General features: G+C 39.2%; 1 protein-coding gene across 3 annotated transcripts in view; it reads right to left on the minus strand.

Annotated features, from left to right (window-relative positions):
* Klf12 (Kruppel like factor 12) overlaps positions 1 to 27,619 on the minus strand; it is a 440,113-nt gene that overhangs the window by 122,983 nt on the left and 289,511 nt on the right. For all 3 annotated transcript variants that reach the window (XM_036198912.1, XM_036198913.1, XM_036198914.1), the window contains one exon: positions 10,847 to 10,982. In XM_036198912.1, the coding sequence (XP_036054805.1) occupies positions 10,847 to 10,982 (136 nt within the window). The remainder of the gene's footprint in view (positions 1 to 10,846; positions 10,983 to 27,619) is intronic.

The raw sequence follows: 27,619 nt of genomic DNA on the forward strand, positions 1-27,619 counted from the left end.
AGTGTATTTAATAGGTACAAGAGCTATACCTCATGGGCAGTAGAAAGAAGACACCAGGTCCAGAGCACTTGGAGACTGTGCACCAGTGAATTCTTAGTTCCAGCGATGTTATTGTTTGGATGGGGTTATGTGTACTTTTGCTGCACATACCAATAAATAATGATGAATGGTTCTGGGAACTTTTAATATGGCTTATTAATATTTAATCATTATTATTGAGTATTTGTGTCAAGATACATAAAATGCATGAAAGGTGATGACCTACACTGTCTGCAGTCACTAATTAAGAATATACATGTACAAATAAGGCACACAGTTTAAGTAAATGTGCACTGTGATTATAGATGGTACATGTAGCAATAGAAAAACAACAAACAGGAAGTTCTCATGTGCAACCACATGAAGCACCAATAAATTTTAACTTATGAGCTCTTAGAAATCAGCAACACTAAAACAAATTGTAAACAGAATTTAAAACAAATCACCACTTACAAGTAAGTAAAACAACGACTTCTAAATTCTGTCTATTATGGAATTTGGAATTTTGTAATCAAAGAACTCAAGTGGAGAGCTGGAGAGACAGTGCATGGCTTAAGAACATACACTGCTCTTGCAGAGGACATGGGTTCAGTCACCAGCACCCATCGGGCTGCTATTAACTACATGCAACTTCAATTCCAAGACATACGACACCTCTGTTCTGGTTTCCAGAAGTACCAGACACATACGTGGTACACATACATACATACATATCGGCAAAGTAATCATACATATAAAATAAAATTAAGTATGTCATTTAAAAATATATAAAGCAAAAACAGAAACTGTATGTCCATGCACATATATACTTATTTATCTGTGTATGCATTCATTCAGCATTTTAAATACAGGTTCTCCCTCAATGTATAGACCAAGCTGATTTCAAACTATGGACAATCTGTTTTGTCTTACTCTTTACCTTCCAAGTGCTAGGGTGATTGGCACTAATCACCCCAGCCTGCCAAAATTCTGTCTGTAAAACACTTGATTTCTGTCAGTCTTGTTGGTACTTTTAATCCTAGGACTTGTGGGGCAGGGGCAGGCAGATTTCTGTGATTTTAAGGTCAGCAGGGCCTACATAAGGAGTTCCTGGCCAGGCTAGTCTACAGAGTGAGACTTTGTCCTTAAAAAAACAACAACAAAAGAGTCTTATATTGAATTCTAAGTTTATCACTGAGGAATAATTAAATCACAGAGAATAAGATATGACAGAGCCAGGCAGTGGTGGCTCATGCCTTTAATCCCAGCATTTGGGAGGCAGAGCCAGGCAGATCTCTGTGAGTTTGAGGAGAGCCTGGGCTACAGAGTGAGTCCCAGGATAGGTGCAAAGCTATACAGAGAAACCCTGTCTTGAAAAAACAAAAACAAGCAAACAAACAAAGAAAAAGATTAGGCACTAGAAATATAATTCATCAGTAGGCTAAGTAGGGAAGGTTAAATAAAAATTGAGTTTGTTTTTTTATTAACATTTTGCATAGCATATAAAATGCCAGTCACAGAGGTAAGAGATACACCCCACCCCAAACAACATCTTTGTAGCAGCTTCTGGAACAATTTTTAATCATTGCAAAGATTCATTACCCAGAAACTTGTGATGATAAGCTACCCACTGGAAAAAAAGTAGCATCCTTTTAGGAATAAAAGTACTTAATGGCTACTTGAAGATAAATAATACATGACCAACTCTGAAGGACAGCAGATAGCTTTGGCTCATCAGGGGAAACTTCATGAATTGAAAGAAAATAAAAGATAAGGTAGACCTTTTGAAAGAGTACCCTGAGACAAGCGTGTATTATCATAGTAATGTTTGACATTCATGGCAATGTGGACATTTTTCCTTCCATGTGTGGGTTCTTTGAAACAACTTATATAAGTCATTGAACAAATGCCTATACATGTACATAACTGGACTGCAAGAACCTTACCAAGGAAGTGGCACGAAGACAACAAATATTTGAAGAAACCATTTCTGCATGATTTAGACTATTTACAACTGTTTACAGATTCCTTTAAAAAGATAAACAGACCTGGGGGCGGGGGATAGAGGAACAGAGAAAGTGTAATGGTATAAAAGGAAAAGTTAGCCTAAAGGCAGACACTGTCATTCTGTCCTGATGCCTGTACAGGAGATGGAATGTTAGAACAGTTATCAGCTGGCCTCTGGAGAACCCTGCTGCTTCTGTGAAATCAAGGAATTAGAAGCATGTTCTTCATTTGGTCACCCAGAGTGACAGCTAGTCATTCCTGAATGCTCCTGCCTTCACACTTACTTCCTCTCTCTGGGTACTCTTCTTTTAGTTATCTGCAGGTTTTGTCCTTACACCTTGTCCTCACTCACTCATTTTTTTTTTTTTTTGTCCACTTTATACATGTCAGAGTCATTTGGGAAAAAGGGAAATCAGTGGAGAAACTGCCCTTCAGTAGACTATCCTGTTTGCAAGTTCACCATGGGCAGTGCCACCCCAGGTAACTGGGTGGTTCTGAGTGTCACAAGAAAGCAAACTGAGCAAGCCATGAGGAGCAAGCCAGTAAGCAGCATTCCTTCACAGGCTGTTTTGATCCATGCTCCCAGGTTCTTGCCAAGAGTTGCTACTCTGACTCCTCTCGGTGACAAATTGTGACCACAGAATTGTAAGCTGGAATTTAATCTTCCCTTCTGTGTTCCTTTTGTGACTTGGGTATTTTGTCACATCAATAGAAACCCTGAGACACACCTACTCCCATAAACGAGGTATGATGTTATCAGAGACCTTCCCTGTGTATCCTACAGGACACACCTACACTGATCCCACCCCAACACTGGCAGGCTGCCCTTTCCTTCATCTGTGTAAGCTGCAACTTCTTCAGAACTATCTCCTCCCTTCTCCACTCAAAGGCAAGTACCACAACATCAGTGATTATTGTACCTACTGTTTTTCTGCTGTTCAAAATAGGACCTGATCAGGTATTGTATTAGTTTTGCATATGTAGAGAAAGCTAAGACATATTATCTGTCCAAAGAGTAGCTCCACATAGTGAAAATGGTGTGTATGTGCACACATGTGCGTGTGGTTGTGTGTATCTAATATACATAGGATTGATACTATGAAACACTGTGTCCAGTTTGGGAGGTTGTAGACTCCTAGACTGCATTGTTCATATCTGAGGTGATATCTGTGGGACCTTTTCGGATGCATAGTGCTCAATCTGTGCAATCACACCTAGCTTTCTTGAGATTGACACCTTAAAGCACATTGATCATGCTACTGTTACAAAAAAAAAAAATCCAGTGGTGGCTCCCCACTGTCAAGAGTATGAATTCATCTTCTTGGTCCAGACTCTCTCTCTCTCTCTAAGTAGCTCCACTGACCATCTTGCTTCCTCACTCATCAGTCACGAAGAATTTCTGCATTACGCCACATGGAAAAGCTTTGCCGTGCTCCAGTGCGACATAGGTGTACTTATCATGTTCTCTCACAGCAATGCCCCAGTCTATTATCTTACTAGACTTTTACCAATCCCACATATTTTCACTGAGTTCTTCATAGTCGAGAGCTGAATCATTCATTCTATGTCTCCACTATACTGCACAAGGTTGGATGAATGAATGAAGGAGTGGCTGGCCTGATGAATACAAGAACTAATTTGGTAATCCACCAAACTATTCAAACAGTAAGTGACTAGACAGACTTCACTGTACTTTTTATACTTAAAGGAGACCAAAGCTGTTCCAACAAAGTAGGGCCTTTAAGTGGACATAGAGTCTCCATCTTACTCTAAACATTTAGAGACTGAGTTATGAAGTCATCACTACTTTATTTTTTCAGTCTCAGCAGACTGTTGAGTTGATGCTGGCCAAGCATGTACTTTAGATTTTAGTCTGAAACCATTCTTAATAAATCAGGGCTTTTTATTTTTCTTTTCCTTTTTTTTTTTTTTTTTTAAACTTTCTTCAAGAAAAGAGCTGTCAGAGAGCATCTCCTTCACTGGGTGAGAGAATGCTTCCCTTAGTTACTCATCGGCACTGGCACACTAGACAAGATGGTTGTTTGGTCATCACTGACAGACAGCCTTTTCTCTAAATATCTCAGTCCAAATGTATCTCTAAGTAGAACCTAGATTGGGACTTGGAAGTATTCCAGATCTTGTTAGGATTATGAAATGAAAACATAGTTTCATCAAATATATCCTGGGTTTGGGAGGATTCTGGGATCAGAACCTGAGTAATTCAACCCTTAGAAAGAAGAAAGCAAATGTGAGTTGGCTCTGGCTTTTCCTCAGTGCCCTGTCAACCTACTCTTAGGAGCTCAGGAAAGACACAAACCTTCTGAGACCTTTCAGTCAGAAAGAGAAGTGAAGGGTACCGTCCTTTCATCCCTCACACATTTCCTATCACTGCTTGGCACAAAGCAATCCTAAAAAGAACTTGATTTTGGATCTTACACAGGTCAGCATATATGATATACTAAAACATACTTGAAATCACATTTCTTCAAGAAAGAATAGACAGCAGTAGCTTTTTTTTTTTTTTCTTTTTTCCAAGACAGGGTTTCTCTGTGTAGCTTTGCGCCTTCCCTGGATCTCGCTTGGTAGACCAGGCTGGCTTTGAACTCACAAAGATGCACCTGCCTCTGCCTCCCAAGTGCTGGGATTAAAGGCATGTGCCACCACTGCCCAGCAGCAATAGCTTTTAAACTAAAATATAATGATAATGTTTATTTTGAAAGCAGTCTACTATTTTGCATTTTATTTCTTCATCCTTCAAAATAATGCATGGTGTTGTACATGAATAATCCTTTTATTATATATCTGATAATATACCTGGCTGAATTCTTTCTCCCATAATGATATCCTGCTTAGAATAAGAATGAGTTTGGAGAGCAGAAATTTGTATGATTAGACTCCTTGTGCTGATGTTTGCTGGGGTTCAGCTCAACAGCACAAGTACCTTAAGATAGTCACAATAGAAATCCACTACATAAAGCAGGGGCTGCAACTGGCCCTTCCTCCAGGAGGGCAGGGTTGCAGATGTCTTGACTGTGAACTCTGCAGATGACTTCTGTAGGAGCATTAATGTGAGTACAAACGTCTCCATGCCTCTGCTTTCTTTCTCCACCTGGTAAAGTACCATGGGCAGATGAAATGAAAACTATAAGAGTTCTCGGAGAATCTACAAATGTAAACCCCCACAATATTTATGTTTCCTTTCCTTTCTCATCTCTAGTCCTGTTCTCTGGTGTGACTTAAAAGACTTTAACAGAACCATCAAGAGGAAATTAAGGAAAACAAGGGGGTGTAAACTGTTCAACAAGTTTGAAATGACATAATGAAGACAGAAAAAAAAAAAAACCCTCAGAAAACACAACCTCACATTTCTGACTTTCTGGAATTATTAAATGCAGTTTTCTAAGAGAGGTAGCATGGTGTGTGGACCAGCTACGGGGACGTTTGCAGTAAGCATGGGATAGCTAACTGGCCACCATATTTTCTCTTTTGAAGCACACATACAAAAGGAATACCAAACATAAGTTTCATCATTTTCTGAAATCTATAAGTTGCCTTCTCCATGAAGGGAGGTATTCCACATAAGCCACATAATGAAATAAGATGCAGGAGACATTGAAACAATGGAAGTACCCTGAATGTGATGGACAGCAAGCCATTTAAAAGCTGTTTCATTTTAACAGGGACAGATGTCTGGACGCTAGTAAAACATCTTCATCTGCTTCCTGCAAAGCGTCCTCTTCCCTTCTCGTCTTCACTCTGACAGAGACCATTCCCCCAAATTCTGCCCTCTTAGCTTGATCCTAGGTAGGACAGGAACTCCTCTGGGGAGGGGCCTCTCACATGCTGCTCACTCACACTGCAGCTCATGGAACATGCTTGTTCTGCTTACATCGAAAGGACCAAGAATGTTCAGAATTTAGAGAAAAAAGAAAGAGAAGAAATGAGAGGTTCTGGACAGTCAAACTTCAAGCTTGAAAGTTTACTTATTTCAAAAACATCAGTATTTTGTCTAGAATTAGAGTTAATTATAATAATTTCCTCTAATTGCATGCTTTTCCCTTTCTTCCTCTGAACACTTATTTCACAATTACGTTTGCAAGTTGTCAAGGGGAATGACTCTATTTTACCATTGTGCAGGGGTCTGGAGGTTGAGACTAGACAAAACAGATGTTTTACAAATGATGAAATTTGTCTCTGTCAGAATCATGGAAGACATGGCTGTTAACACGGTACAGTGTCTATAAGATTAAAACAAGAAAGAGCTCATCTGTGAGTCACTTCCTGCCTGGTGTTTGTAACTTAGTTAAACTCACTGACTGAGCCGATAAAGGGGTGATGGTCAGATTAGTCCATGAGAATGGTTGAGGTGTTCCTTTTAAGAATACTGATCAGTGTCCTTGTGAAGTAAATCCCGTATAAATGGAGCTGGCCTTGGGGTTCTCTTTTTTATTTGAAGACACATCTGAATTTCTGGGGAGAAAATACATGCTGGCCAACAACTTCTATATATAAAATCAAGAGAAACCATTTTTTAAGCCCCAAATTTAATTTAAAAAATCCTCTTTAAAAATCAGTAAAATGAATACTACTGGGGAAGGGGCACTGTTAGGATATTAAGGCTTATCTGACCTGTGAATAAAAATTCCTGGAAAGAACTGCTCCTCATACTAGTGGAAGTCCATGAACTGTGGATTGGTGGCTGTGGAGCCCCATGGGAATGGACTAGGACCTATGGATACGGAAGACGGTTGTTTGGCTTAGACTGTTTGGGGAGGACCCAGGCAGGGGGATCAGAATCTGTCCCTGATGCATGGACAGGCTTTTGGGAATCCAGTGTCTGTGGTATGGCACCTTGCGCAGCCTTAGTACAGTGGGAAGGGGCTTGGACCTGCCTAGGCTCAGTATGATGGGCTCTGCTGACTCCCATGGAAGACCTTGACTTGGGGGATGTGGGGATTTGGGGTGGCTTGAGAAGGAGGGATGGGAGATGGGAGGAGGGAGGAGGGGGGATCTGTGGGTGGTATGTAGAGTGAGTAGAAAATTTCTTAATAATGAAAAATGAAAAAAAAAAAAAAGAACTGTTCCTTACAATTAACTGACTGTGAGGCCGATTAACTCATTAGAATTTTAGTGATTGTGGAGAATTTGGAATGCTCTAAGTCCAGTCAGAGCTACATCACTTGAGCCAAACTTTGCTCTCTCACCTGCAATGGCCATTTATTGCTCTCTCCTGTATGTGAGTTAACATTTTTGTGACCATTAGGTAAATCCTTTGGAATGCAGAAACAGAGCCCATATTTCCATCAAACAAAAGGCTAAGGATGCTATCTCATACCATATGTGGGCAGCAGCTGAGGTCTCCCCACTTTGCTTTAACCCATCTATCTGATGTACCCACCAATGTCTTTTGAAAGTGTCGTGATTCATGACTTTGCTCATTCTGTTACTAAAAAAAATTTAATCAAACTTTTATTAAGTAAAACTCAGGGTGACCTGAGTCCATTCCTGGGCCAGGGTTTCTAGATTTGGCTACAAAATAAACTGTCTCTTATCTTTTTTGAGATGAGAATTTTTTTTTGTCTGTGTGTGTGTGTGTGTGTGTGTGTGTGTGTGTGAGAGAGAGAGAGAGAGAGAGAGACAGACAGAGACAGAGACAGAGACAGAGAGACAGAGAGAGAGAGAGACAGAACACGGCAGCACACATGGCGGCACTCTGCTCAAATGAATACAGAAACTGTCTTGGTTTGCTTTCTATTTCTGTGACAAACACAATTGCCAAATGCTCCTGGAGAAGGATAGGGTTTATTTCACTTACTGCTGACAATCCTTGAGGGAAACTCAAGGCAGGGCCCTGGAGGCAGGAACAGAAGCAGAGCCCATGGAGAAATGCTGCACACTGACTTGCTTGCATGGCTTTCTCAGTCTTCTTTCTTATAGCTCTGTGGACCATGGGTGGCAGTTCCCTCAGTGAGCCTGGTCCTCGCATTCAAGTCATTAATCAAGGAAGTATCCCCACAGGCAACTGGATGGAGGCATCCTCTCATTTGTGCTTCTTTTTCTCAGGTAACTCTAGCTTGAGTCAGGACAAACAGCTAAGCAGGACAGGGACAGAGAGCTTCAGGTGTGGACATCTGCTCTGTGCTTTGGCCTCTTGTTAGGGCTCTTGATGGAGAGCATGGCCGTTCACATCCTAGTGTCAACCTTCCAGACAGAATTTCCTCCCCTCTACCCATCTTTCTGTTCTCATGGCCAGCTCTATATTGCAGCTAACAAGAGAAGATAAGGGGGAAATCTATGGGTGCACCTGAGACCGGGGCTCCACTGCCCTATAACTGGAGAGACAAACCATAAAGTCTTTCCCCAGGGCTTTAAAACTCATTCATCTGTGTAGTGGATAGCCATCCCAGCCTTGGCCTGGAAGTTCCAACCCCCATTGAGGTCATGCCCACAAGGCGGGGCTATGAGAGGTTGCTGAAGACCCAGGATCGAGAGGAGAGGTCTTTGGTTCTGGGACCCTGGATGCTAGAGGTAGACCAAGCAGAGTTCTCCAGAGAACACTGCCGGACTGCGCCATACCTTTGCCAGACCCTACAACCTATCCCTTCATTTGTAAGTTACCCCACAAAATAAACCTCCCTTTTAACTATGTGGAGTGGCCTTGATAATTTCACCAATACATCTGCTCTACAGAAAACTCTGATTTACCAGCTTCCTCCCTGCATGCATTTCCACCCAATAGTCTCAGAAAAGGTCTACAAGTAGAGAAAATGGAGGTCCCCTCGGGAATCCTTTAAAATCATCTCATTATCCCCACGCTAAACTGATATTTTGAGTAGTTTGAGTTAACACTGGGCATCAGAGGAGAAGCAAGAAGAAAGAGATGAAAGAGAAGTTAATAGTGAACGACAGATTCCATGCATCAGGAGCTCAAGAGGAAATGAGACGGGAAGACAGACTCACAACTGAATTAAAACATTGAAAGTTAAGGCTAAGCAAACAGGGGTACAGAACTTTCTGTAACTTCACATGGATTATAGAATTCTTACAGTGAAATTTTTTCAATATATTACTTGAAGTTTGGAAATATCTGTATATTTGAGAGGCTGTTTGGGGGGCATCCTGGTTGTTTCACCAAAAAGCTTCTCAGTACTTTGAAATGCTTGCATACAGGCTCAGAAGAAAGGATGAGGTATTAATCATTGATGATCCAGGTATTCTGCAGCTTTCTAGGTGATGGAAGCTCAATGTATGCTTAGTAACCTTTTAATGAAACCACCAACATGAATAATAAATCCAGCTTCCCTTAATACGCATACATGATTTCCAGAATATTTTCAAGGACAAGGACTTGCATTTTTATACAAAATATTGTAGCTTGGAACTGTATCTGCCAAGCATATCAAAGAATTATCACTCATTTGTGGAGTAAAACAAATTGAACACAGAAAAACAGAGAAGGATAGTAGGTTACAAGAGCTCGGATGTAGGGAGGAAAGACTTTCAAGGAAAATAAAAGTAAATTGATGATATCCCATGGTGATTACAGTTAACAACACTGCCCAGTACATTTGACATTTGCTAAGAAATAGCTCTGGGGCTGGAAAGATAGCTCAGACTTGCTGGTCTTTCAGAGGACCTGGGTCCAATTCCAAACATCTATATGTTGGCTCACAACCATCTACATCTCCATTTCCAAGGAATCAAAGGTTGATTTCATCATCTGCAGGTATCAGGCATGCATGTGGTGTATGGACATATGTTCATATATGCATTCACACTGGCAAAGCACCCATGCACATAAAATAAAACAAATAATAGATCTTAAGGATTCTGAACAGAAAGAACAAAAAGGTACCAAGTAAAATGATGGGCACATTAGTTGACTATGGCAATCATTTCACAGCACTGAAGCATATAACATCAAGAAATTTTATATTTTAAATATACACAATTTTCTCAGTTCTATCTCAATAATGTCAAAAGTAATATACAGGAAAATACACGAGGACTAGCACAGGTTATATCTAGACAGAGTTGACAACAATACAAATGCAGCTGTTTTCTACAAGCAAAGGTTGATTCCTAATTCTAAGGCCTGAGTGAAAATAAAGAAATAGAAAAAAAAATCCCTTGGAAAGGCGTGTATGGTTCTCATTTTTCAAAGTACTAACACAGTATCCTCCAAATTTAAATCTTCCATAAAGCTGTTCTGTAGTGTCCTATCAAAGCAAGAAAAAGGGGCTAGAGAGATGGCCCATGGGTTAAAAAGCACATACTGCTCCTAGAGAGTATCTGTATTCAGTACCCAGGGTTGGCTGTTCACACAGAATTGCCTCTAACTCCACCTCCCGGGGATCTGATGATCTCTTTTGGCGTCCACAAGTACGGCTGTCATGAGCATACACACATACAATTAAAACTAAAAATTTTTAAAAATTACAAAAAAAAATCATGATAAATATGAAGATAAGGACACTTGAAACATTCTGTTGCCCTTTGCTCTATAGATGAGTATTGATGGTGATAACTGAATACCAATATTCAAAAAGAACAATTTCTTTTTCAGAAAGGAAGGGTGTAAGGGGTGTTTGCAAGGATGCAGAGTTCTTACATCTAACAGAACAAAAACCCCCACTCTTTTGAGACATTCCATTCTTTGCCATAACCTGTTCCCAAAGCATGCTGGCCAAGTGGACAGAAAGAGTCACATGTGGCAGTTCAGAGCCAGAATGACACGCCTGAGGAACTAGAGAGGCTTCAGTTCCCATTATGCATCGATCATCTCACAATGCTCATTTCATCCTGAGAATGGGGTACTTACTCTTGGACTGCTCTGGCTATGGAAAGGGCCGTGGATCCAGTTTCATTAACGCTATCTAAGGTCACATTTGGCAGGTCATCATCGTCACTGTCACTTTTACTTTGTCTGGGAGATAGGCCTCGGGGGTCCATTTGTGCTGGGAAGAAAAGGCATATATAACGAATTAAAATTAGTGTGCAGAACTGAACTTCAGGTTGGACCAATGTCGAGCACAGGGTAATTCTCCTGTGCATTTCCCACAAGCAGCATCCTAGACACTACAGAAATTAGTGTTTTATGCACTGATCATTCACAGACAGCTTTTGCTTGTCCCTGGGATGAACACCAGACCTACACTAGATCCCAAGAATTCCCTGTATGCTCTTAGAACAAAGGCCATCAATATCAGTAAATTGTAATATTGCCAACTCAGTGTGGTCAACGCTAATTACAGAGCTCCTGAGCAACTGTTCCATCCCTGGCTTCTCTTCCAGCTCTCTTCTGCTGCCAGACTTCCAGTCATGCCATTTTTCATTGGCACTTTCCCTGGAGGATACAGGGAGGGCCTGAGGTAGAGAAGTTATTATTTGCTTCACGCTTTCATATGAAGTTAAAAAAAGAACAAAGTTGACATGATTTTTTTTTTTTTTATCCTTTCTTCGGTGAACTGTTGTCTTACAGGTTGTCATTGTTGTAGGTGGAGCAGAGACTTGACTACATAAAAATGGCAGAGGTGGAAGCACCCAGTGCTTCTAATATCTGTTTATGTATGTTGGAAAGTATGCTCTCATCTCTATCATGACTGCAGCCTCCAAAAAGATATTTGTACATGGGATTCTCCTCTGGCCATGAACTTCGTCAAAGCAAGATGCCAATCTTCTGCTTCTGTTGACCAAGGCCGTCTGAGCATTTCAATGAGAAATGCAGCGTAACACAACACATGGTTTGTAAAATTAGATTTTCTACCTTTTACCCCCTCTATGAGTAGCTTTATCAATCACTGACTAAAAGTTCTTCAAGTCTCACCTCCCTGAGATAATAAGCGCACCTCCTCAATTGAAAATGCCCTTACTCAATTGTTAAAAACACATGACTCCAATCCACTCAGCTCCCACCCAGATCTTTACTCCTCACTGGGAAACAGAGGCTTTGCAAAGGAAAGCAATATACTTCAAAACAAGGTTACAATTACATTTGGGTACAATACATCTCAAATCAAGATTGCAATGGCAGTTGGGTTCAAGCATATTAAAAATTATTTTTAGAATGACATTTGGATATAATTGAGCAAAAGGTACCAAATATTTTTCAAATAATGTTTTTTGTAGCTATGCATCATGGACCTACAAGTAAATGCTGATGTTTCATCACGTTTCACCCAGGAATGACAATTTGTGGTTGTACACAATATTTACAATGTGGCTGGAGAAACTAACCTTAGGGGTCTCCACAAATTTCTCACTGAAGGGACTGGTACTCTGGTGGATGCTAACATAGCTGACACATTTTCTCTCTCTAAGTCCATTCAAATAAAACTGTGCTTTGTGAAATGGGAATGCTTGGTAAATATTATATGAATTGATTCAAATACTCTATAATACTTGTCTTTAAATATGGATAAATTCCTCATTGCTTTGTCCCCTGAGATTTTGGAAGTATCTGAAAATACTTTGCCTGTCAAGACTTGAGAGGTGGAGTGCTATTGCCATATTGGAGATAGGTCAAGGACATTGCTAAATGTTTTATAATACTCTAGACACTCAGCCATATGGATATACTAAGGAATACATCACTCTAAAACGTCAGCTGTGCAAAGATTGAAAATTTTACCCAGAAAGTTAAGAGTTTAGACAAGTGGGGGTGCTCTGTAATATGATGTTCAATTGATAGGCAGGAATACTAACCATTATACTAACAAGGAGCCATATGACGTTCAATTGAATAAATGTGTTCTAGTTTCAAAGTCAAGGAAATACTGATACACATTGGATTACCTATATTCTGTAGTCTTGCCCTCAAATAAAGCAAGTCATTCTCTTTGAATCAGAGGGCAGAGTCAACATTCAGTGGGCCAGAATTAACCATAGAGTTTTTGGAGGACCCAGATTAGTATAGAAAGACACAGGAAAGAATGGAGAGAGGTTTAGAAATATTTATGGGCCTTTTTGATATGGAAGTGTGGAGAGGCAGGGTCAGCTGACCATTCCTCTGTCACTGTTTGGATCTATCAGGTTTTAACCCCAACATCTGACTCCTGAGTTATACTTAATAGAACACTACAAGTATTCACTTGATCTGTTTTCCAATGTGTGGCAAGATCAAGTGGTGGCTTCTAAAGCTGCCACTTCTCTAAGCTGCCATGGGTCATCAGCTTTTCCTACCAGGGGTGTTTTCAGTTGTACTCTACCTGCAACAGCTGCACCTTGGGCTGCACATCCTGACCCCAAATCTGCAGTCACAGCCACCTGCTGGCTCTGCAGCCACCCAAGTCAGCTGTCCATCACTAGATCTGTCATTCAGGTAGCTGGTGCCCTCACACATTGTGTCCTGGCCTCATCGGCTTCTCCTAACCCATCTCCCCAAGTCCACTTTTCAGGTGGCTCACTCCCCTTCCCTGCATGGCACATGAGCAGCTGCAGTTACCCTCAGCCAGGGTGTGCAGCACAGTGACAACCAGCTGCATCACACTACTCTGGCTCTGGGTACCCCACAGCCCCCTACATCCCTACTCACACAACCAAGATTCAAGATTCAAGAATCTTCACTGCAGCTGACTACCCATGCACAGCTTTGATGTAGAAGCTATGGAAAAACTGAAAAGTTGGCAGAGCTAGTGATATACCTAGAAATTCTTAAGGTGGGGGAAAATTAGGTTTTTTTTTTTTTTTTTTTTTTTTTGTGTGTGTGTGTGTGTGTGTGTTTGTTTGTTTGTTTGTTCTTTAAAGTCTTTCCCATATTAAGAATGGGAAACAATATCATAGTGGGTGCAGGGAGTTAGGACTCTATATGACTCCCCAATGTACGGTGTGAAAATAAAAAATTAAATGAAGGGATAATCAACTTATCTGGAATTGACATAATATTGGTTATAATTATTATCAGTTTGGTAATTCATGTTTTATTCTGAAATAAGTGATTTGATATCTGTTTTAAATATGAAAAATTGACTTATAAGATACAATCCTTAGAAAGACCTACTAATGAAACCAAGAAAAATATTCCACACAGACAGAGGAATTTAGAGCAGAACCCACTGCACCATTGAATATGAAACTGAAGAGGAACTGGCCAAGTTATTAGAAAACCAATTTAATTTATTCTGTTACCATACAAAATTACCACCAGATGGTAGGCACCCCAAAGAGTATGTAGAAGTTAACTGGGATCCTATAGAAATGTTAGATTTGAAGAGATTTAAGAAAGCAATCATTTCACATGGTATGCATTCACCCTTTGTGAAACTCATGGGCAACTAGGGATAGAATTATTCTAAAAGACTTGAAAGATTTAGCTACAGCAATATTTGAAGCTAGCCCTTAGTTATGACAGAAAATATGGTAGAGAGAGGAAGCTAGAGTCAAAAAAATGGAGTATGGCTAGAGGTATTGAAATTTCCCAAGACCAGTTTCTCTGTGAAGTCTAGTATGTTGATTTGCAAAGACAATTTAGATTTGATTACCACACCTTGGCTTTATGCCATATAGCAGCTTTGAATGTGTGGGACAGGGTTGAAGAATCAGTAAATAGGACTGAGTCATTTACCAAAATTATACAAGGCTCCAAAGAAGCTTTCACTGATTTTTAGCAAAGATTGAATTTAGCTGTAAATAGAATGCTATCAGATCCCAACTTTAAACAAATATTAATTGAATCTTTGTCTTTTGAACATGATAATTCAGGATGAAAAAGGGTACTTAGGTCTTTAAAGGCAAGCTCAGCATCCATAGATGAATGGATCTGAAATGCAGATGATATTGGATCTCACAATTATGATGATACTTGGATAGGATAAGTGATTTCTAAAAAATTTAAGAAAAATCAAAAGGTCAGATGTTTTAATTATGGTAAATAAGGTAATCTGAAGGGACTGTAGGCAAGGAATTCCTAGGAATAATATTGTTTCTAGAGATAATCCAAACAGAAGGCCCGAGGCTTCTGGAATATGCAGAAAGTGTGGCAAAGGCCAGCATTGAACTAATGAATGCAGATCAACATGGGACAGGCAAGGTAATCCATTGCCAATGAGAAATGCCTTAGGGGACTTCTCTTAGGTCCCAGTGTCAAATTTGGTTCAATCATTCCTTGTCAGCATTGGCAACTCCTCCACAGAGCAATTAAAATATTTAATGCCTGTTGTTAAAAACCATACTGCTCCTCTGGATGAAAAAAGGGCTTCAGTTGCTAAAATTTTCATGAGAGACCATAAAACAAGTATTTTGGCAAACTTCTATAAATGACCAAAGATTAAAGCTAAAAATATGAATAAATGACATTGTAATAGAAGGTTTACTAGATATAGATGCAGATATTACAATAATTTCACCAAAACTTTGGCGTCCAGATTGGCCTCTTCAGGAGGTAAATAGTCAGCTTCTCATGATTGGAACTTTATTTCAAGTAAAACAAAGTACAATGTAGGTTGAAAGTATAGGGCCAGAAACACAAATAGAGAATGTAAAGCCACATGTGTCTAACATAACAAGGAATTTACAGTAATGGAAAACACAGATTAACATTCCTCCAATCTCAGAAATAAATAATAAAATAAAGAATGCTTCTGAGAGAAATACTAAAAGGTATTTTCAAGAACAGCCATTGATTGTTCAGGTTGTACCTAAGAAGGGCACAATAGCGGTCGATCTTTCAAAGGTACCAACAGCCCTATCTTTAAAATGGTTAACTGACACACCTGCCTGGGTGGAACAATGGTCTTTAACATCAGAAAAATTATAGGCACTAGAGTAGGTGGCACATGAGTAGCTAAATGCTCAATATATTGAAGAATTGACCAGATCTTGGAATTTTCCTAGAGTTGTCATTAAAAAGAAATCTGAAAATAGAGAATGGTAACAGCTAAGAGAGCAATTAATAAGGTGATCCAGTCAATGGACTTTCTACAGCCTGGAATTCCATTGCCTTCTTTATTACCTGAAGGATGTTCTATTACAATGATTGATTTAAAAGACTGCTGTTTCACTATACCTTTACGAGAACAGGATAGGGAAAATGTGCCTTCATTTCGCCTACTTATAGTAATTCCCAGCCTGTTAAAAGGTATCAGTGGAAAGTTCTTCCACAAAAGATCTTAAACAGCTCCACCTTTTGTCAATATTTTGTACAACAGCCATTACAAATAATTTATAAACAGTTTCCTTACTCTATTTTTTATCATTATATGGATGATATCTTACTGATTCAGATACCTTAGAAAATTTTTTTGATGAAGTAAAGGAAACTTTGTCTTGTTGGAGATTACAAATTGCTCTTGAAAAAATACAGAGAGGAGATTCTCTTAATTACCTAGAATATAAAATAGGTTTGCAGAAAATTCAACCAAAGAAACTGCAAATCAGGAGAGATCAATTACGAAGTTTTTGTTTGTTTGTTTTGTTTGTTTGTTTTCTGAGACAGGGTTTCTCTGTATAGCTTTGCACCTTTCCTGCAATTATGAACTTTTAATGATTTTCAAAACTTGCTAGGAGATATTAACTGGGTATGAATCATGATCAGACTGACTACTCAAGAACTAGGTAATTTATTTCAAAATTTATATAGTGTTAAGGACTAAATATTCAAAGAAAATTATCATCTGAGACTGAGAGAGAATAGGCTTTCATAAAAAAGAAATTACAAGATATACATGTGAATTACTTAAATCCAGATCATACTACCTTCTAATAATTTTCCTAGAGAAAATTCTTATCCAGAGAGAAGATAATATCTTAGGATGGATATTTTTACACACAAACAGAGTAAAAAATTAAAGACCTATGTGGGAAGGGTTTCTGAATTGAGTCTAAAAGGAAAATTGAGACTCTGTTGTGGTATCTTTAATTAATGCTGAAATATGCTCATTATGGGCAGAAAATGAACATTGACAAAGAGCTTTTGCAACAATTTACTGGGAGAAATTAGCAACAAATATCCTAAAATCAAGAAACTTCAGTATATAAAAAGAAATAATTGGCCCTTCCTCACATTGTATGAGGAACGTCAATTTCTGGAGCCCCTCCATTCTATACTCACAGAAATGAATCATGAAAGGAAGGTTATAAGTCAGGGAAAAGTAGTAAAGTAGCTCAAAGCCCTTATGATTTTGTTCAAAAATCAGAATTATATAATATTCTGATGGTATTATTAGATTTTCCAGAACTTCTTAACTTAGGTACTAACTCTCAAGATGCAGAAAGAACTTTTTTACATATAAAACTGCTTAACTTTATTCCAGATGATTTAGAATTAACTTTGTTATTTCCTCAATTACAAGAACTAAGCAGAACTAGAAATAATCCCTTGTATGTAACACATATCAGATCCTATATGGGTCTACTAGGCCCTTTAGAACAAGGTAAAGATGAAATAGATCGCCTATTGGTAGGAAGTGTGCTAGAAACCTCAGAACATCATATTTAACACCATGTTAAAAGCAAAATTGTGAAGATTTTTCTATCATTTGGCAAAAAGGAAATGTCCTACTTGTTCTTTGTATCACCAAACTCCACTACCTGCAGGAAGTAATCCAGAAGGTACTCAAAGAAATGAAATTTGGCCACTGGATATGTTTCATTTTGTGGTGTTAAGAAAATTAAAATATGTATACCACACCATAGATACATATTCAGGATTTCAATTGGCAAGTTCTTTGAGTTCTAAAAAGGCGGAGTTTGTAATTATACATTTATTAGAAGTCATGGCCATTATGAAAATACCCATACAAGACTGACAATGCTCCCACATATCTCGTGTAAAATGAAACAGGGTTTTTTTTTTTGCATATTATAACATAAAGAACATTACAGGCATACCACACAATCCTACAGGACAAGAAGTTATAGACAGATCTGACTGTACTTTAAGAAATATACTTAATAAACAGAAAACAGCAGTAAAGACCCCCCAGAGACAGGTTACACAATGCTTAATTAACTTTAAATATTTTTAATGCTAATGAGAAAGGAATGACAGCTGTGGAGAGACATTGGATAGTAGAAAAAACTGCTGAATTGAATCAATTTGTATATTTCAAAGATGTGTTGACCTCAGAGTGGAAACCAGGATATGCACTATGTTGGGGAAAATATCTTGTTTTTCTTTTCACAGGAGAAGAAAAGCTATGGATACCATCAAGATTGACAAAGATTAGATTTGAACAGGAGAGACCTCTTGTTCATCAAACAGCATGGCCATTTAATCTAAACTAATTTATGAGATTAACAAATGACTTTTATTTAATCAGATATAACCTGTCAAAAAAGAGAACTCCCCAAAGTTAGGGTTGGGGCAGGGTTTTGTTTTTGTCTTTCCATGAGAATAATAGCATCAAACTTAGGTCTCTGAAGACCAATGGACAAATGAGACAAATCATCAAGAAAAAAATTCTCAAGAAAAAAAAAGTAAATTGGCCTAATGATGTAGCACATTTCCAACAGGATGAAATTTTATAAATATTCCCAAATGTTTGTTTCTGCTCTCCTCTACAAATATATAAATCAAATAGGTTTTTTGTAGTCTCAATTTAACTAAAAATTAAAGCTGGCTTTGGAGTTGGAGTGTGGCTTTTCTTTCTCTAAACACAAGCATGCTTATTAAAGAAAGACCCCAAATCTCTGTCTTATGTCGGAACATCCACCTGGTATGAGACATAAGAAAAATCAAAATTAAAGGACTAATCTATAGCCACTAATCTCATAATCCTTTGGTGTTGATTCTTTAAAACTTTTCTTACGGTATGAATAAATATTATCTCAAAATTTGTAAGATTATTATATATGTATTTAAACTTTCTGCCATAATAATAATCATCATATAAAGTACTAACTAACTCTAGAAATAGACTTCATCTAGCTTCCTATATGTGATTTGGGGCTTAAGTCTGAAGCAAGTAACTAGGAATTAAGCTGTGTACTCTGGTTGTATTTAACAGATCGTGGTCCTTTAATCTCTCTGAGATCTGCTGCATGTGACATTTAAAATGTTTAAGTTCTCTGCAGTGAACTGTGACCATTCCTAACAGCAACCTCTGAAGTTTCCATGATGATAATGTGGCCTTGTGATGACAAATTCACTTGGACTGCGATAACACCATTAAGCTGACAAACACCAACCAAAAGTCAGCTTTGGACTACAAACTGTTCAGAACAACTTCAAAGTGGCCCAGCCTCATACACTACTCCAGTCAGGACTTCAGATAAGTCCCGCACTTTCCTGTCACACCAAGAGTAGACAATAGCTAGCTCTCCCAGGACTTGACCATTGTCTCAATTTTCTCAGGGCCTCCTAAAAATGCCATCACAACCAGACAACAAGAAGTAATTTTAAGAACACAATTCTAATATTCCCAAGAAGTGGGGTGGGTGTTTTTTGGTCATTCAGTGAGTTATGGGTATTTATCATCTTTTAGGGGAGTTGGTTGCAAGTTGTTATTGGTCATGGTCAGGAAGAAAACTAAGCAAAAGAGGTTATATTCAGGGATCTCATTCTGAAAAGAAAAAGGAGGAATATAGGAATGATAGGAAAAAAGGGTAGATTATTGAATCAACTTTTAAACTAAAAAAAGCAACCACTTGTCTCAAATATTTTACATTGTTATGGATTTTCGTATATTGATAGAAGTTTAAGTTTATTTTAGTTATACCTTATATATGTTTACTCTTGTTTAAGATATTGTACCTACCCAGCTCATTTAACAATGCAGTTTAAAGTTCTATCTTTGAAAATTATTATTATATACTACTTAGGATAATTAAGAAATGCAGGTTAGTAGTTAAAATCAAACTTGCAGTCATATTAAGTGTGTTTTCAAGGTTAAACAGAGATATATTTTAAATAGATAGATGGTCTTCAAACATGTTAGAGACCTACAGAATATGGAACTTAAGATATTTTAATAACACAAGGCTTTTCATGTCAGTGAGACATGTCTGCTTCTGGTAGCACCAATCTACTTCAAAAAGGGATGATGGACATTGAAGAACCTCCATATGGTGTTTGCTTTTATTGTGGCAAAGTTAGCCACTGAGCAAGAAACTGCCCTTGCCTGGACTGCTGACACTATGCTGTCCAAATCGGACAATTGGATACAAAAGAAGGAGACTGTCAAACTTGGCCATGACAAGGTAGGACAGTTGATTAAAAAGTCCTGCTTTACAAAAAGTCTGTCAGATATTTTAGGCCTGTAGGCTGAAAATGGATCTTCTAAGGTTGCAGAGGAACCTTGGGTGACTGTCTAGGAAGCCAGCCATCATAATCATTTCTATAGTTAAGAAAGTTGTTTGCTGTGCATTTCCTGTTTACTCAGGTAATAATTTATTCTTCTTGGGTCTTTGACGGGGTTGAGGAATAGATAGTTACAGTTTCCTTGTTGCCCAATTGAAAAAAAAAAGAAAAAAAACTTCCAAAAGAGTTGTAAAGTTTTTAAGGTTGAGAAACATGAAAGCTTAAGTTGTTTATCTAAGAAAATGTTTTAAGGTCTAAAAAGATGATTTTGGATGGTAATACAATTTATGATAGAAGGTTCTTTAGGTATAAAACTTTGGACTCACCAAGATAGGAAAGATAATAGAGTAGTTACTCCAAATGGACTGGAATATAATTTTCACCTGTTATTTTTATTGAGTATATTTTTACTATAAGGTGAAGTATTGCGGGATATTTTGATCAAACTTTGATACTTCCAAGACTGCCAATAGAGTTAAGTAGAATTAAACCTTGAAGCAGAGGGTGGAATCAACATTCACTTGGCCAGAATTAACCATAGAGTTTTTGGTGGACCCAGATTAGGATAGAGAGACACAAGAAGGAATAAGGAGGGTCTTAGAAAGATTCACAGCCCTTTTCGATCCGGAAGTGTGGAGAGGAAGAATCAGCTGATTGTTCCTCTGTCACTCCTTGGATCTACCAGATTGTTACTCCAATATCTGACTCCCAAGTTTCATTTAAGAGTAGAACAATGTAAGTAATCACTACAGAGTTCACTTGCTCAGATGCCAGGGATTATACCAATAACCAGGTAGAACATATCACGGAACCAAAAAAAATAAAAGTAAGCTTTTACATCTGATCAATAGAAAAGATGCCTCAGAAGTGAGATAATGGAGAATCTCTTAGTGTGAAGCATGGGGCTCTGTCTCCAACTGGTATCACACAGCTTAACTGTCCAGTCACTCTAATGGGACATTATTAAGATCCATTTGTCCTGGCTGACCCCTCCTGTTCTCATTTCCACCTGCCCCAGACCACCTACAAAATCTATTCCATTTCCTTTTGACAGGGAAATCCATGAGTCCCCCTTTGAGGCCCTCTTGTTACTTAGCCTCTCTGGATCTGTGGATTATAGCATGATTGTCCTTTACAGCTAATGTCCACTTATAAGTGAGTGAATACCATGTCTGGCTTTCTGGGTCTGGGTTACCTCACTCAGAATGAATTTTTTCTAGTTCCATCCATTTGCCTGAAAATTTCATGATGTCATTGTTTTTAACTGCTGAGTAATATTCACTTGCATAAATGTATCACATTTCCTTTATTCATTCTTCAGTTGAGGGACATCTATGTTGTTTCCAAGTTCTGGCTATTATGAATAAAGCTGCTATGAACATAGTTGTGTAAGTGTCCTTGTGGTAAAATTGCATGTCCTTTGGGTATACACCCAAGAGTGGTGTAGCTGGGTATTGAGGTAGATTGAGTCCCAATTTTCCAAAGAACTGCCATATTGATTTCCACAGTGGCTGTACTGGTTTGTGCCTAGTCTTATTGTAAATTGTTATAACGTGTTCAATTGAAATCCCTGGAAGGCCTGGCCTTTTTTTATTTTTAAGGGAGACAAAGGAGGAGTAGATCTAGGAGAAAGGGGAGGTGGGGGGAGGGATTGGGAGGAGTGGAAGGAGGGGAAACTGGTAGAGATGTAATGTGAGAGAATAATAATGATGATGATGATGGTGGTGGTGATAATAATAATAAGTAGATCTATTTGTCTTTACTCAATAAACTGGTTCAACAAAACTTACATTACTAACAATATCAGTATCATGTTATATAGTGACACAGATTCTGGTTAATGTACTGTTAGGGGAGTCCATTCTCATACAAGCATTACAGAATGTAACTAAGATGGCTACAGACACGCCAAGTGATCCAGTCTGAGGTCCCACCATGGTATACACTGTTGTTGACTGAAACTTTGTTTAGCAGCATATGTCTATACTGGAAAGATATTGAGCAACTCACAGGATGGAAGGCTCAGGACTCAAGGAAGATATAAGCATTTTAGTCAGGAATTCATAGATGGTTTCCTTTTGGGCATTTCTCTTCTAGAATGATTCATTTAATGACTGCTTATAACTATTCAAAGGAAACAAAAACAAACAAACAAAAAAACCAATAGTGGGTCCATTTAGGCTTTGAGATTTCTTATTCTGTCCATAAAGGACAACAGTAGACCACTGAAAGTTGCCAAAACATTATGTACAAGGACACCTTCACCAATGTATCAGGTGGTCAGCTGGCTAAAGAACAGAGTATTCTTGTGGTGCTGTTTTGTCAAATACAGCAGGAGTTCTCCAACACAATACAACTAGAGGAGGGCTCAGGCAGTTATGCAGGAGAAAGGTCAAGCCTCACTGTATGCAACATCCCAGAAATGCTGGGAGCGCTCTCATGATCATCTAAATCATGTGATGTTTACAGCTCAACTTAAGGATAAAATATGCTAAGGAAGTACATCTGTTTGGATGTACTTTTCAGGAGCATCCTACTTGAGGACTTCTTTCCAATATTTTCAATAAATATTATAAAATACATCTGCTGCCGCCATGCTGGGAAATTCTTCATATTCAAACTCTCAGCCAAGCTAAGAAAATAATCAGAAAGGCTTTTCAAAATTTGCATTGCTGATTAGGTTAGATGATTAGCTTATCTACATATTTGCATAATTTCACTCTGTTTTTATTAAATGTGGAATAGGGACATCTCATCCAGTTAACCTCCATTAGTCTTTGCACATCTGAGCCCATGTTAGGAAGGACCAACTCTCTTGGTACTCATTTAGGATAATGTAAATGTTTCCTGGGCAACCAGAATATAATACCCTCTCATATTCTTTCTCTCTCTCTCTCTCTCTCTCTCACTCTCTCACACACACACACACACACACACACACACACACACACATTCACACATATATACATACAGAGTTCTATGAAGTAAGAGAGCAGAGATGATCTACTGTTGAAAATACTTTATCTTGGAACTTGGCATGGCAATATACACCCTTGATTTACACTCAGGAGGCAGAACACAAAGGTATCTTTGAGGTCACGGCCAACCTAATCTACCAAGTAACTTCTAAGCCAGCAAGAGTTATATGGTAAGATCCAGTCTCTCATTAAACACACACATACACAACACACACACACCCCACATACACACATATACACATCTCTTATATACACATTTGAAAAGTAAAAAAAAAAAAGATTGAGATGTTTGAAGAAACTCAGTTCCTTGGAGTTGGAGGTGTTCTGTACAAAATCCTGGAAAGCAAACTGCAGAATCCCAACACCTGAAGTTGAGCAGACTGATTTTCAGTTAGCATCTGTGACACAGCATCACCATACAGACTGTCCTTGCACGGCCACTTCTAACAGTGACTCTGTGGGACTCTATGGCTTGCTGTAGTTAAAGTACATTGGTAAATGCAGCACAAGTGGGGACTTAAACAGAACTTGCTCCTTGGGGATCCTGTTCTGAGAAGTAGGTCACTATGGGAAAGAGCTCGGAGAGAGTTAACTAGAATGCGTACTGCTTAGCTGCTACCAACCTGAGCTAGTAATGTTTCATTAGCTGCTCATCATATTCCAGCCACCAGAAGACCACATCCATACCAGGGACTCCAGATGTAGCCAGGGTGAAAACTGTCTGTCTAAATTCATTCCAAATTTTGACCCATAGTATTGTGATCTCATAAAACAGTTGCTATTTTAATCTACCTAAGTTAGAGGTGATGTCCCGACCTTGGTGTGGACAAACAATAACAAGCCCGTCCACCCTTACACATTTCTGTCTGTCAGTGGCAGTCTTCTGTTTGGTGACTGAAGTCTAAGAGGAACTCAAAACACCAGGCAATCCTCGGTCCTTTCTGCTTTTCAGCGCCAAACCTTCCAGGTGTATTTACAACTGTTTCCTTGCCGGCAGTGCCTTCTCTGAGCCTCAGCATCGCTCAGGGGCATTCCCTCCATCTGCAACCCTTTGCAGCCTCTGGTTTCCGGTAAATACTGGACAGGAAGTCCATCTGATGCTTCTTTGGAGGCCTGTGGCTACCCAAAGCTCTATGTCCTTTTCAACACACTTAAACTCCTTTTCTCCTGTGTAATAGTGGGCTGACACTGACACATTATGTCAGAGTACATGCTACCTCAACATCCTCTCTCCCTAGCCTAGGCACACTCAAACAATTAAACCCTTCTGCTGCTGATAACCTGGTCATTCACGCCTTTGCTTAAGAAGTTTTCCATAAGTCATGTTATTAAATGTACATAATAAAATGATTTTTCAATATACCTTCAAACATAAGGACTAACACGTCCTTTAAAAAAAAATGAGAGTTGGGAGGGTACGGTGCAGTGATAAAGCTCTTGCTAGGCATGCATATAACCCTGGGTTTCCATGTGAGCATCATATGAGAAGGAACAGATCTCAGAAAGAGGTACAGAATCCCCTTCTTGCCTATTGGGTTCAAAAAGAGAAGGTACCCACAGTTGCCAGGGGTATGAGGCAGCTGGGTGGGGAGCAGCCACAGGGCTGCTGGGCTGTCTTTCCTCTCAGTTGTTCACACTGCCTGCCCTGCAAACTTACTTGTTCATGCTGTCAAAGCCAAAATGTGTCCCAGTTAGGGAAAAGCTGGCTTCCAGGAGAGCTGCTGTTTATGCTAGAAGGGAAGGCAATAAAGGGACATGAACGTCTGGGAAGGATTACATTGTTGGAATGTCCAGTCTCTTGGGGTAGCAGGTCCTCCCCCAACACAGTCTGAGCAGGAATTGTTCCGAAAGGGACAGGCAGAGCTGTAGCATGGAAACACAGCTCCGGCTTCAGAAAACATGAGGTGACCTCTGGCCATGTCATTTGCAACTGGTTGACCTTAGGCAATTGATTTCACATTGTTCATCCTCAGTTTCTCCCTTTGCTGTTGCTTTGTGGAAGTTAAGGAGGGAAGTAGTATGTTCATCCTCGTTAGTAACCCCAGCCTGGTGTTCAGCAGCCAATCATCACACTGCTGACCCAGACAGTGTTCACATCGCTGCTTCAACCACAGTGTAAAACACTACTTCTGAAGCCTTCGCCATCTCCATTCACTCTCTTCATTACTGAACTGACTAAACTTAATGGAGGTAGAACAGACAGACAGTTTATCAATGATGCTACATCTTTTGATCCAAACATCCATTTATGTATTGAAGTCGGCATATTTACAGGACAGTCACAGGCAAGGTACCAGGCATCCTTCTGAGTGTTGGCAAAAAGTACAGGGACCCACGTAGATTAAAGCCCAGCTTCACACTAGTGTTGATGATGTTACTGATGGTAAGACAGACAGTAAATAATACGTATATAAGTGAGGAGAATAAGTAAACATACAAACTCTAAGAGCCCAGTTAAGGGCCACGGAGGAAAAGGAAGCACATGAGGCAGTCAGGGGTTGCTGAGAGCTGGGAAGACATCCTTAGTGATCATAGCTAGGCAAGCTAGCCTGGGAAAGATCACATATGAGCAGGACCCTGGAGGAGTAGAAAGATGCTCACACATGGGCTGGCTTGTTTTCATGTCGGGGTAAGGGTCATGACAAGGACAGCAAACAACAAATTTGCAGAGGCTCTGAGCTGGCTGTGTGATCTAGATGTCTGAGATTCCTGTGGAGGGGAGGATGCAGCTGGAGTTAACAAGAAAGAAGTGGACCAAGGAAGAGGGAAGTGTGTGTGTGTGTGTGTGTGTGTGTGTGTGTGTGTGTGTGTGTGTGTGTGTCTGGGCTGCTGCTGTTCTGGCTAAGAGTCACTGGAGTGTACTGAGTAAAAGAAAGACATGTCACGAATTAGGGTCTCTGCTAAGGATCCCAGCCTGCACATCAAGGTGGAAACCCACACACAGGAATCACTGATGCTGACACTAAAGTTCTTGGAGAAAGTCCACTGGTCTTTCCTTCTTTAGTCACAACTTTGTGCTGGCTACACAGTGCACCCAGTTAACCTCAGGACATTCATATGTGCCGCGAAATATGGTCTTCCTGCTGCTTTTGTGCAATGGACCTTTGCTTTCAAATGACGAGATGTTCAAATACACGGCTTACTTTCCTAGTGCATCAAGACAGATGATGAGAGAAACATCTGAAAGCGAATAAAGCTAGGCTCACAGTAACAGTGAGCTCCCAAACCAGAACCAGACTTCAAGGGGCCTGGCCTATTACCAGGATCCCATGGATCCTTGCCTCTCACTGCCTTCACTTTTGCTGTTTTTACGTCTCTGCATTTGCAGAGCAGGAGCTGTGAGTGTGCATGGAAGCCGGCGTGAAGACTTAAAAATTCCACCAATTCTGAAAATCTTGAAATGTTGCTACTATATAGATATAATGTGCAATTTTATTCATTTCCCTGATTCCTATCTTTATGTATACTTGACAGCATAATGGTTTCCGCTACTATTGTATTAAAAAATAATCTAATAGTGTTTGTATAGTTCCCTAGTGGGGGGTCCACTTCTCCATGACAGCATTGTTGGTCCTCTAAATGACGCTCAGCACTATCACTTGCTTCCCGCATTTTTAGTCCCAATTTCTTCCTACAGCCCTCTTCCTCCTATGGCTCAAAGGATGGACAAATTAGGGTATGGGGGAGTTGCCACTTGTTTTATGAATAAAAATTTATTCTCTATTCTCTTTTATTTTTTTATCTGGTCACTTTAGTACCATGATCTAAGCAGAAACTGCCACAAAGTTCATGTGGTTCCCCACAAAAAATGTCTTTTGAGACAGTTTCATTGTCTTTGTCTTGCACTACTAAGCACTTGGGGGCTCTTTGTCCCTATGATTATCTGCCCTACATTTTCTGGGCCATTTCTGTATAATCCTCATGGCATGGATACATATGTATGTTATACTTTCTGTTATTCTGCTTGTTCCTTTGAGGGAGAGGGACCATATAAATTATCCATCCTTGTACCATAGAAAGTAATATTTGCTGAAGAAGACTGGGATAAGCGCAAAATTCTACTTAAAATGGTCACAGCACTTGCAGATTGTCAGAAGTTCCTGCCACAGAATGATAGAAGTGGATGCTAATTCACACTTCATTTTAAAAATTACATCTGGTTCACATTCTAAAGTTAACATTTACTTATGGAAAGTTATAATCATTACATCTCTATGACTTTGCAAAGTCTCAGAATATTATATTTGTGGTTTGAATAGACCATAGCATGACACAAATGATGCTAATCATAATTTTTGTTTACTTTTTAAGCTAAATTACATTAAGCAGGGTTTTCTTTCCTTTCAGGAAATGATTTTCAATATCTCTCCCTACGCCTCAG

The sequence above is a fragment of the Onychomys torridus genome, chromosome 9 (genome assembly GCF_903995425.1).
Source record: "Onychomys torridus chromosome 9, mOncTor1.1, whole genome shotgun sequence".
In the NCBI taxonomy this organism is placed as follows: Eukaryota; Metazoa; Chordata; class Mammalia; order Rodentia; family Cricetidae; genus Onychomys; species Onychomys torridus.